The 12,283-nt window shown below is 40.2% G+C and overlaps 1 protein-coding gene across 2 annotated transcripts; it reads right to left on the minus strand.

Moving 5' to 3' along the window:
- Positions 1-2,059: 2,059 nt before the first annotated feature.
- On the minus strand, positions 2,060-12,050 carry cdh26.1 (cadherin 26, tandem duplicate 1). Of its 2 annotated transcripts, none has more exons than XM_029505533.1 (19): positions 11,903-12,050; positions 10,414-10,476; positions 10,203-10,295; positions 9,919-10,080; positions 9,677-9,824; positions 9,353-9,522; positions 9,127-9,255; positions 8,851-9,036; positions 8,455-8,726; positions 7,892-8,034; positions 7,552-7,779; positions 6,761-6,982; positions 6,475-6,593; positions 6,285-6,359; positions 5,839-5,901; positions 5,595-5,657; positions 4,851-4,883; positions 4,684-4,749; positions 2,060-4,210 (listed from the first exon to the last, which is right to left on the minus strand). In XM_029505533.1, the coding sequence occupies exons 1-19, from the start codon at positions 11,927-11,929 to the stop codon at positions 4,001-4,003; spliced, it is 2,472 nt and encodes an 823-aa protein (XP_029361393.1). In that variant the 5' UTR covers positions 11,930-12,050; the 3' UTR covers positions 2,060-4,000. The 2 variants fall into 2 exon arrangements, with proteins under 2 accessions (XP_029361393.1, XP_029361394.1); XM_029505534.1 differs by having other exon boundaries at positions 5,601-5,657; positions 11,903-12,049.
- Positions 12,051-12,283: the final 233 nt, after the last annotated feature.

Here is a 12,283-nt window from a genome sequence, read left to right on the forward strand (position 1 = left end):
ACTTTGTTTTGTTCATTATTTAACAGCAAAACTAAAGCTATTTTGAAGTCCATACTGTACTGCGTGTCCTGCATTTATTTTAAGCTTCTTTCAGTTACAAAATAAATAAATAAGTAGGTGTGCCTCTTTTGTCACACTGAAAGCAGTTATGGAAAGGGTTGAAAATTAGCACCCGCCACTCCCCTGACGCGGATGAAATAATTAGGCTTACTTGCCTGACATTACATGCGCCTGGCATGCCTCATGTTCACTTCACTAATAATGGATTACTTTTGTACACAATAAAATACCCAAAGGCTACGGCTGCTGTGGTGGCGATTTTAATTTGGATTTTGTCTCTGGCTGGCCACCGTAACTGTTATCTGAGTAGGATCAGTCAGTCGGGTCAGACAGTAGTGATGGCCTCTGTTTACAGAGCCGCTTCTTTTCTTTGCTCACTGAAAAGAGACGGCTCTCGTACTGTGTGTGTATATTTCTGCTAACAGCTTCAGAAAACAGTCATTAATATAGTTCCCTACTAAAAATCCATTAATGGGCAATTAATGAACAGATTTTGGTGCTATTTTACTAACCTTGCGTTGTGAAAAACATAGTGGCAGGTAATTATGGGTAGGTCAAAAAGTACATTTTATATCCTAGGCCTGATTACGGCTCTGTGAAAGCTGGATGATGGTGTTCAGCACAAACTAGAACAGAAACATCAAGTCCAAGACTGTTCCAGTAATAAGCTAATTGACACGGTTTCATTGTAAGCATCATGATGAAATGACAGAACTCATTCTGTAAAATGCCCACCAGCACTTGGTTCATTTCTAAATTATCAAACCCCGTTAGAATAATTATCTTTAGAGGTCGTGAAAACAAACTATCTCGTCGCATGATCATATATTCATTCATTTTATCAACTTTTTCTGAACGCCAGATAAAACCACCTTGTTTCTTTGAAACAAATATTTCTTCTTTTCAGCATTCCGCCATTTCATGTCGGGTCATAAAATGTACTGGCATGACCTTTAAACTGAGAGTATTCGATTGTTTCCAGCCGGCACATCAACTCCTAATCTTTCATGCATTGAATTTAAAAGGACAACAAACGTTTAGAGAATCAATTGTGGATCCTGGTATGAAATGAAGTTTCTCACACACAGTATCATTGTCCATGCTGGGCATGATTCATGATTCCTGTGATGCAATTTGCCAGCTGACATGATACCATCCCTTCTCTGGAAAAGCTTTTGAAAATGTGATTAGAGATTACTGGGGAAGTTCAGAACTTGTTTGTGTTGAACAAGTGCAACCATGGGGATGGATGTCGCACTGTCTTGGCTCTTCTGATGTTTGTCAGTATTTTTGCTGTAGTAGGCATGCAGGTACTTTGTATTTTTTGTGGTTTTTGAATATAGCTTTGCTTTAGAAAAAATCTCCTCTTGTGGCACAATCCAGATCTGATTTGAACTAAACTAGACTGATTAAACTTCGCAATCAGCATGTGGGTTAAACATTTGCATCCGTATTTAAATGTACCACACATTAAATCACTTGGCCTCTTCGCTTAGAGCAAGTAATGAGCAGTTGATTTATTATAAGTAAAACAAGTTGTGTGGCATCTCTTGTTAAAATGCAGGTTACAGAAAGTCATAAATGCCGTAACAGCAAAAGCATAGGCTGACATTGTTTGCAGCAAATTCATAAGAATTGAAGGCATGAAATGGTGATGACATGTCTTCAGAAAATAAAAAACTGTAGACAGGCGCTGGCTTGCGTTTTAAAAACAATGTTGAGAAATGCTCACTCAGCACACAACACAACGTTTCAGGGTGGATTATCACAAGAATTCAATGTCAACACAAGTCAGCTTTATGCCCCTCTAAAAACACACTTCCAATGACAATGACATCTACTGTTACCACTCCCTTATTGACACCCTCTTTATATTCTGCAGTTCATGGAACAGTTCTTATATGAGACCATTGGTGTGGAAGGCTTAAGAAAGCTGTCCATTTTTAATACACACAGTCTTGCCACTGGAACATGATAAGAGGGCAAGGTGCTTACTTTATTTTCAGCTTATCGTACTAACTTGAAATCATGAATACCTTTTTTTTTTTTTTTTTTCCTCCCCCCCTTCACCACATAAAAAGGTTACCCCAGAAATTACCACCAGCATATCATTAAGTAATGTCAAACACAAATTTCTAAATGTGAGCAAAGGCCATAAACAACAAAACACACACATTTTCATTAGCACCACTGACCAAGACTTTCGAAATCTTCAGCTACTTATCAAGAATCTTTTAGAATGCTTTTTTGGTACACGTACAGAATGAAAACATGCATACTAGCCATACAATGAAATTTTCCAGTCTCCACACATAAATATAATGTTAGGTTATAATTTCAACCATAGAAATAATACTTTCCAGCTAAAACCGCCACTTGACATGGCAGCAGTTACTCTTAGTGCAGCAAAGGAAAAAAAAAACAAGCAAACACACCCAACTGCGTCAAAATGCAAAGTTTCACCAGAGCATGAAATTCCACGTGGTGCATTAAATTCATCTTCAAATGAGTGACATACAGGCTCTGCTGCATGATCCTTGTTTTGCTGGTCGATGCCAGTCCAATATTCAGATCCAAATAGAGCTTTGTTCTAAAGTTTGACAACCCCTGGGTAAATTACATGTTATGTGGCGTACAGACACAAAAACATTACTCTTTTTTCAAATGTTACTGCACTCTTATTTTTGTTTTAAAGCTTGCAAATGATTTTGGAGTCTTTCTGTACCCGGTTTGAAAATTTTCTCTGACCTTACTTGGAGATCATTTAAGGGTCTTAAATGTTTCAGGGCGTTTTGGCTCCTTTGTCATGTTTGCATTTTTAAAATCTAATCTGACATTTTTCCGACTCTGTCTGAAGGCGAGTCTGTCTTGAAGTAGTTCATAGTCGTCCGCGATGTGTGCTGCTGTAGAAACCAATTTCTTTTCAATTTCCCATTCACAAGTAATGTGACATCGATTACATTTACATTCAGAATTTGTTAAGATTTAACAGGATCATTTCCTTGCTTTATCCTGACAATGAAATCTGTTAACTGGCCGCCACTGTTTGTACCAGCAATAACACCCCACAACTCCTTTGTAGCCATTAATAGCATTTGCTTTCTTGTTCCATTTCACTGTTTTATCTAAAAGCCTTGCTGATCTTCCTGATCTCATTTTAATTTTGTGGTAGAAGTTCAAAAAAGTTCTTGTTTTACAACTAAAATGATGCTATGGATCGCCAATGAGCTTTATCCTTACATGTGTACTATATGCTATAGTTACCGTCAAACTTTAGTCAAGGTCATGAAGTAATTTATGTGCTGTGCAATTTGAAGAATGTTAAACAATTTTAAAAAAAAATTTACATTTACTGCAGGGCTTGTTTTTAGTTCAATTCATTTTAGGAATCAACAAAACTTGTAATTTGCTCAGCAGTGCTACCACATTTTTACAGGTTTAGGTAAAATGTTAAATGTTAATGATAACAGATTAAAAAATCGGTCAATTCATTCATTCATTCATCTTCTACAGTTTATCCATTTCCGAGGCATGGGGGCAGCTGCAGCCGATCCCAGCTCACAATGGGTGAGGGCAGGGTCACCCTGACAGACAGACATTTGCACTCAAAAGCCACTCACACTACTTTTTCTTTTTTTTTTGCAATTTAGAGTCACCAACTAACCTAAACATGATGTGGACGGTGGGAGGAAACTTGAGTACCTGGAGGAAACCCATGCAGGCACAGGAACATGCAAACTCCCCACAGAAAGGCCCCAGGCAGGAAACCAAACCCTCAACCTTCTTGTTGAGGCAACAGCGCAAAGAACTTTGCTGCCATGCTGCCCAAAATCCATCAATCGTAACATATTCTTGCACCAGATAATCTGGTCAGATTAATCTGTGATTAGAATCACGAACTTTGTATGAAAAACAACCTAGGAAATCCTAGCTATGCCCTTTAAAACATGTTCATTTCTTGTACTTTCTGGTCACAGATGCCTCCCAGGTTCTTGAACTTTGGCCCTAAATCATCCAGAAACTCCAAATCATCTCCCAGGTGGCTGAGTGACAGCTCATCCAGTGACTGACAGTAGCTTCCTTTTCCCTCGTAGCCATACTCATACGGTTGGTACGCTGGTTGTACATCGGCTGCAAGCATAGGCAGTTTCTGTGGAATTGAGTTAAAAACAAAGATTTCTAGGTCAAAAAGAGGTCCTACCAGGTCTATAACTATTCAAATGTACATTTTTATGCCAACACGTTATGTTATTTACAGATATTATTTAAAAGTCTAACACGATTGCAGCTTGTACAGGTTAAAAAAAAAAAAAAAAACAACTACCTAAATTAGTTACACACCACAGTCCTCTAGCATAGCTAGTGTTCGTCCACAGCCAGTTTTAAATAAAGATATTACCTTTTTCACACTTTTTACACTTGGGGAAAAAGTCTGATGTTTCAAATGTTTCAACTTGGGGAGGGCCCAAGTTGAAACATGCACACTCTCCCCCTCCTAAGTAGAGCATCGTACATTCCCTTTTTTACTGTCTACCCCTCCAGACAACCTTCAGACACAGCTTGTCTGCCAGTGAAGACAAGTGGGACATATGTAAAGTCAGACAAAAACAGACAAATTCCTACCCTTTCAAGGTAATATTCAATGTGTGGGTCAAAGCTGAAAGTGTGCTGGTACCTCATTGAGTTGCCCTGTTGACAGAGAGGATTGTTAGTTCTTATAGGAAGAAAATTCAATACAAATTCATATATATGTGTGTGTCTGTGTGTGTGAGAGAGAGAGAATTACTCACGTTGCTCATCATGCTTGCATTCCATGAAGAGTACTACAATTAAGAAATGAAACATACTGTGCTGATTAATTGACAGCCAAAACAAATTTTCTTCTGAGCTCCCTTAAGCACCATCTTGTGGATTAAAGGTGGTGAGATGAAGATATTAAAGCTATGAGGTCAAACTATGACGCAACGTTCATAAAAATGTTGTGGAATTGCCTTAAACAACTGACGCAACCTATTTGCATGTGGCCTACAGTAGTGACTACAATTAATGCAGACAGTAACAAGTTTCAGGGTTATACCTCACTTCATTGTCCGCACATAGATCTTAATAGCTAATGTAGATATTGCTCTTTTAGATTAGACAAATAATAAACACACTGTGGAAAATCCTAAAATTGGTTAGGATTTTCACCTATTATATCAAATTTAAAAACTCCTCTCCTCCTTAATTTAAAAAGTTTTAGTACATTGCTCCTCAAATCCAGCACCATCCATATTTGCTTTTACGTCAATGATGGAGGAATTTTGCCATTGGACGAGCTAAACCGTGTTCAGCTGCTGCTTCGTTTAATAACATCTAACGAGGAATTCGTGTTAGTGACTTGCTACGTAGATTATATAACCGCTGTGTTCTGACTTTTAGGGGATTTTTTTACATTTTCTTTTTTCCACTGATGTGGTAAAAATATATTAATGAAGGAATCCAAAATATCCTGCTCGGCGAGAGTGTGCCTGAAGATACCCATGATCGCTCACCAGTACCTTCCAATCCAGGTCCTTATGATATTGTCCTCCTATTGAAGTCATGTTAGCGTTCATCTGTAGGGGAAATATAGTCAGGATTGAAGTCAGCTTACAGTAGGACAACATACTATTACTGATTAAATATGAACTACAGATTTGGCTTGTTTCATCACTGAAAAATCATCCCTTTAAATCCCCATTATGTTTTCTCTTATAAAGACATAAAAACATGCTATTTGAAGACCTTTTTACGCACCCAAGTGGCTGACGAGTTGATTGGAAACTCGTCCAGTGCCACTGTTTCATCCGTCTTACTGATCTAGTGGAGCGGAGGGAATGAATGAAGAAGAGTCGAGTCAAAATAAGTTGAACATTTTTGGATATTTTACATATTTGTCTACAAAATTTGACAAAGCATTCTGTCACAATATCAACCTGTCTGAACAAGTAGTCCTTCTGCGTACGAATGACAATACCGATTATGTGATGTGTCAAACTTTGCAAGTTAACCATACCCCATGTACAACATGTTTATTATAGTGCAAAAAGACATATCCTTTGATCTCATACCTGTCAATCATTGGTGTAGAAGTACAAAAGACTTTGGCATGAGTCAACTGTGTTTCCACACACCAACTCCTTTGTTTTTATTTAGTCAAGAGAGGGGGAAGGAGATGCAGCTGAGGGGAGAGATTCAAGTACCTGCATGGTGTTCTGATGTTGGCCATCGGCCAAAGTGATACCATTCGTAGGCGTCAAAAGAAAAGTAGGCGTGGCCTGACGATAGGTAGGGAAGGAAATGGTAAGGAAGACTCCCAAAATGTTCAACGTAGTGTGACTGGTGTAGAAATTACTGTCAATATCTTATTCCCTCTCAAAGCAAACGACTCACTGAGCATGCAGCGCCCCCTCCTTCTTGGTTGTATTGGATAAGAGTCTGGTTGCCATCATCCACCATATGGTTAGGTAAAATAGGCCTTCCATTCTTACACACAAGGGCGAGTAGGAGTACTGTGGAAAAACACATTAGCACGAATAAGAGTTCACATACAACAAATTATTAATGTATACCACCATGAACCAATAACTGCTGAACTTACAAAATACATGTGAAAATGTAACTGCTTGAGTACAACTGTGTGAGTCTGGTTAATGCCTTTATTTATTTTTGTACTCACAGAGCAATAATAGCAAGCCTGCAAAAATCAGCCCAATAGCGGCCGGTCCAAGGTTCACTGAGGACACCATTTTACTTTTGCAAACATCTCCCTTTCCACAGTCGCACACAATCACATGAATGGTTTCCTGTCCACCCACGCCTTGTTGGTCCTTAATCACCAGGGGCACGGAGAAGTTGCCATTATAGAGTTTGCTCAAGCTGACAAGGCCAACTTCCTCACCTGTTGGGGAATGCAAAGAGAGGTGTGTTGTAATTCTAAGGGTAGAGATTTTTTTTCTTGTGTGACATTCCCTCTGTCTGTCCTCAGTTTGTAGGCTCCAGTTACATGTTTTAGTTTCTTGGTAGCTCATTCTCTTCATTTTTTTTAGCATGCCATAGGTATCTAGGCGGAGTCCGCTGATGCTCCTGGGCCTGGTGCTTCCTCATCACATTAGAGGAGCCTTTCCCAGCCCAATCTCTTTCTATTTCTCTCTCTCTTTGGCTTTTGGTCGGCATGTTTTGGAAATGGGTCTGAAACTTGTGAATGAAGTTGGTATTACAGTGGCATCACTTTTTTGGTGAGGAAGATGTCATGTGCTAGCAATGTCCCTTGTCCCGCAGTAGCAAATACCTGCTTTTGTTTGACAGACTGTTTTGGGCGTGTTGGCGCAGAGCGGCACGAAGTGGAAAAGTTCACTGTTTCGTTTGATTGTTTGCAAATCAGTGTAAGTGTATTCTAGCTGGTGCACTTTAAGTTATTTGTAATAAATGGGTGTTCCCTGTTAGGTGGGTGTACAGATATTTACTCACCAAAGGATTTCTCTAATTTCCATTGCTTCAGGATTTTGTCATCACCTCCCAGAGAGAAGGTGAAAGGCCCACTGTAAGGATGGGTGTCATTGTCTCTGACGGGCAACATGACCATCTTTTCCTTGTTTTCACAAAGGATGACGCTCTTCTTGACCAGATAAGGCTTGTTGTCATTGATATCATTGAGGTGGATAAGGACAGTGGCTGTACCTGTAGCTGGAGGCTCACCTTAGTAAAGGAACACAAAGGAAAACGACATTAGCTCCATCTAGTTCACCAATTGGCCATGTTATATAACTTGTTTGATTCCGTTACAGTAAACAGGAAAAATCATTCATACCATCATCTATGGCAATGACGAGGAGTTTGTAAATGCCATTCTCTACATGGGGTGACTCTCTGTCCATTTTTTTCACTGATTTGACTTCTCCCGTTTTCGGATCAATGGTTGCCCAGCCAGCTGGATCATTAGCTATCTTATATCTGTTTGCAGGTAGGAGGGAGTGAAGAGTAGAGCATACATATTGCAGAACTGGTAGATGTAAATTCAAACAGCGTAAATGCCCAGAAATTGATTTGATGACTAATTTAGAGCCTCTAATAATTATATAGCTATCAGAAGTCAAATGCCTGCTTCCAGTGATCATTTACGGTCTTCTTCTTTTAAATAAATCTCCTTATGTCCGTGTGGTCTGGGGCCCAAATACAACAAAGCAGGAGACTGTCAGCCAAAAAACTGAGCGGTCTGAGCTACAGTACAGTAACAGTAAAAAAGTGGACTAGAGTTTCATTGATTTGGGTTTTCTCTCAGTAAATAAGTGGCGTGGATATGATAATGAAGCACTGACGGGGCTGAAATATTGCATTCACAATGTGGCAATAAGTTCAGCTGTTGGCACAAACCTGATCTTGCTTGTGTCAGAGTCGACATCATGAACGTTTGGCGTGAACAGCACCATTCCTGGCTGCTCCTCTTCCTTCATGTATATGCTATTTTTTTCATTCAAAAAGTGCGGTGGGTCATTGATATCAATCACTTTGACCGTGACATTGATTGAATTTGACGGCGGAGCTTTGGCCGGTCCACTTGATCCAGCATGGCAAACAAATAAGGGTTCCTCATTCTCAACTCCGATCTCCAGAGTTGTTAAAGTTGTCTTCTCGAAATCTTTCCCCTGGTAGAAACACACAGGTTTAGGTCAGTGCAGCTGCTAATGCTCTTCATGTAAAGCATGTTGTTGAGCTTTGAGTTCAGCCCAATGTGAATAAAGTCTGTGATGGAGTCAGGGAGACAGTTACCTTGATTACACTCAAAATGCCCTCATTTGTTTCCGGGTCAGTTTCAATTTTGTAGTTTCCTCCTTCATTTCCTTTAATGAAGAAGTACTTGGCACGCCAGCCAGGCGTCTTCGGGACGTCCTTGTCGTCGACCGCAATTCTCAAAATGTCATCTTTGAGAACTGACTCTTCCACCTCACCGTGGTACTGGACAGGCAGAACACATTCAAGTCTAACATCAAACATCTTTCTCAAGAGCAGCTCGACTCATTGCAGCAGTACCATTTCCGACCTTACCTTAGTCTCTTTGAATGTTGGCAGATGGGTGTTTGAGTCAACCACATTGAGAGTAATGACCGCAGTCGAGGAAAGAGATGGTGTTCCATGATCTTTTGCTTCAACAATAATTTCATATCGCTTTATTTTCTGGAATAGATAGAAAAGATGACATTTGTCAGATATTATGTGTGTGTGTGTGTGGGTGTGTGTATGCTGCTGCCCAGGACGTGTCTTTGAACCTCACATCGTAGTTGAAGCACCCTTCAAATCTGAGCTGGGTCAGCAAGTCATCAATCTTCCTCAGATAAATTTTGGGCTCTGGTGGCTTCTGTGAAATCACCCTGAGAGTGAATGTAGAGCTCGGAGTGTTTTCTTCATCTGGGTCCGTGACGTGCAGCTGCACTGACAAGAACCCTTGGCGAAATTAAAGAAGGGACACACAAGAGCGAACATGTTACAGAAAAAGGAATTGGGCAATGGGAGGGGAGAACACAGGATGAAAGTTGAAGTCTGCGTTTGAAACTATTACGTTTTTCTCTCTTCAATCATAGCACAAGTGCGTCCTCACCCTCTGCTGTATTTTCCATCACGTCGGCTTGGATCTCTGGATGTGAAAATCTAGGTGCGTTGTCATTGATGTCCTTTACTTCTACATCGAACGCTAGCTCCTTGTCTATTTTTTCACCGGTGTCTCTGTCTAAGATATCAAACTTAATCTGTAGGTGAAAGGTCACGTTAAAATTAGTCTGAAGGTTTAAAAGCAACGTGAAGCGCAATTAATCAGTGTATGGTGATCCAGCACTAGCTCACATGGAAGAGACTGTATCTCTCTCTGTCGATGGGTTTATGGACGATGACAATTCCGGTATCTTCTTGAATGGAGAAAACTCCCAGTGGCTCCTCAGTCACTCCCATTCCACTGATCCTGAACTTGTGGCTCTTTCCCACTTGGTTGGACTTGTTGTTGTACATCTAGAGAGAAAACACATAAGCAACTGGGCTGCACTTCTTCGCAGACCCGTCATAGCCGCAGTGCTGAGCAACAGCACCGATTTTTGATATCATTTGCAAAATTGACAAAATCAAATCCTCACCTGTGAAAGTCTTCTGGGATATGGACCAGGCTCTTCCTCTGTTAACTCTAAGGTAGACAAAACCCACCTTCTTTTGACTCGCTCCAAAAGCTCCTGTCAATCACACATGTCGTTTGTTCAGTTTGTTTCTTTCTTTTTTTTTTTTTTTTTCTTTTCCCTTTCGGGCAGAAGCAAAAAATTTTTATAGGACTTCACAATTCCACACAGTTACCCGTTTTTCACGGCTTTTCGGATTCAGCCTGCTGCGACACTCGTCCACGGCTGCCAATGCAAACTGAAACAAGAGGGAAGAGGGAAGGCCGTCACAGAGAAATCTTTTTTTTTTTTTATTAATTAATTTTTTAATTAATCTGTAATATTTAATTGGCACAACTTATCAACACTGATTTACTTTTATTCCCTATCAATAATAACAAACTACTATAAATATACAGAAATGTGTATGCTATATAAAATTTAAACATCTAAAGTTTATGTAAAACACTTTAGAAATTGGAAAAAAAATCTTGACATTCCTGTCCTGCTCATACAAATATAAATAGTGATGCATGTATATTATAGCTAAATCTTATTTGTGTATTCATCAAACGAACGGGAAAGTGTTTCCAAACTTTGGTACTCTGGTACTTTATTGTTATTATAATTATATGCTTTTATAATAGAATGCTTCTAAGCTGTGAGGTGTGAATCTGACCCGAGGCCGATGAAGCAGCGTCCCAACCCCGGCAAAGCAAAAGCACACTTGTTTAACCGCACATAGTGAACCTGACGCTGCAGATAATAGAATTTTATTTTTAGTCTTTCCTGTTTAGAACGCACATCTTGTATTTCCAAAACAAGCCAGACCAAACACAGGCACGAAAGAGAAAATTAGTTCCAAGGAATGAGCACACAAACACCCTAATGAGCCAGCCTATGCTTCAATCAGCTCTCTGCTCTGAGCCATTGCCAAAAATGTAACAGATTCTGCAGCTCTGTCCTTTCTCTTTGCTGATTTGGAGCTCAAACCAAACCAACCACCTCAAACCAACTTCGTATTTTCATTGTGCTCCCACAGCTTTTAATGATCTTTAATTATGGCACATCAGAGCTACCTGTTTGTGTTACTTTTCCAAATAAAACAGTCCCTGACAACAAACACATCAGTTGGACAAACTGTGGACAATTTGCCTTATATATAATACTCCTTATAACTATACGAGTCTAATATTATGCATTATACTATATTACAAATGATGTAATGGCATTAGCGAGACATGAATTTTAATATAATGAGAATAATGAATTCAGGAGCACTTTGAATACAGCTATTTGAACGACTGACTCACGATCTCATCCGCATGATGTGACTTTCTTTTCTTTGCGGTCAGGAGCTCCTCTGACTTGTTTTCCATCAGATAATGACAAGCTTTGAGGTTATTTCCGCTGAATTCAATCGAGCCAAGCACGTTTCTAATGTAGCCCGCAAGGGAATTACATCGGTCGCCCCAAACGGTGATTACCTGATCAGGTGCTTTGGCACAATAAAAACAAATTTAAAAAAAAACGGCCAAATGCATGTAATTGTACATCGTACATCTCTTTGTGGAGACTTTGGGCTGCAGCAGATAATGCAGATAAACTGATGAGTCCTTTCCAACTTTTTTTTTTTTTTTATGAATAATCAATAACGACGCGGATGAACGGCATTTTGGACCTACCATGACGAACAGGAGGACGGTCCTCATCTTGATCCGGTCTCCTCGCCACCTGGTCCGGGACTGGCCTGGCAGGGTGAAGCTCGGCGGGGCAAACCCACAGCGGCTGCAGGGAGCGCATTGGCTGGCGTCACACGTCAGAGAATGCGGCCGACGGTATCAATTACGCCTAATGGCACCGAGGGAGGTGTCACGTGATCACGCTGTGCGCCTGCTTCCTTGTCTAAATGTATTTTGACACGGTTTGGGAAAGTTTTTTTTTTTAGTTCATACAACAAGGAACAGTTTGTGTTGAGTCTGGAAATGTGTCTTGCCTCAGGTGTAGCCCCTCACCGCCCCCCCCCCCCCCCCAGGTACTGTGCTTCTCAGGTTCCTCAGGTTCAT

The sequence above is a fragment of the Echeneis naucrates genome, chromosome 7 (genome assembly GCF_900963305.1).
Source record: "Echeneis naucrates chromosome 7, fEcheNa1.1, whole genome shotgun sequence".
In the NCBI taxonomy this organism is placed as follows: Eukaryota; Metazoa; Chordata; class Actinopteri; order Carangiformes; family Echeneidae; genus Echeneis; species Echeneis naucrates.

Excerpts from the sequence above, each read along its gene's own strand:
- cdh26.1 (XM_029505533.1), bottom strand. The coding sequence starts at position 11,929 with ATGAGGACCGTCCTCCTGTTCGTCATG. Across the intron at positions 9,523-9,676 it reads GATGGAAAATACAGCAGAGG|GGTTCTTGTCAGTGCAGCTG; the intron begins GTGAGGACGCAC and ends AATTTCGCCAAG. Across the intron at positions 6,983-7,551 it reads GAAATTAGAGAAATCCTTTG|GTGAGGAAGTTGGCCTTGTC; the intron begins GTGAGTAAATAT and ends ATTCCCCAACAG.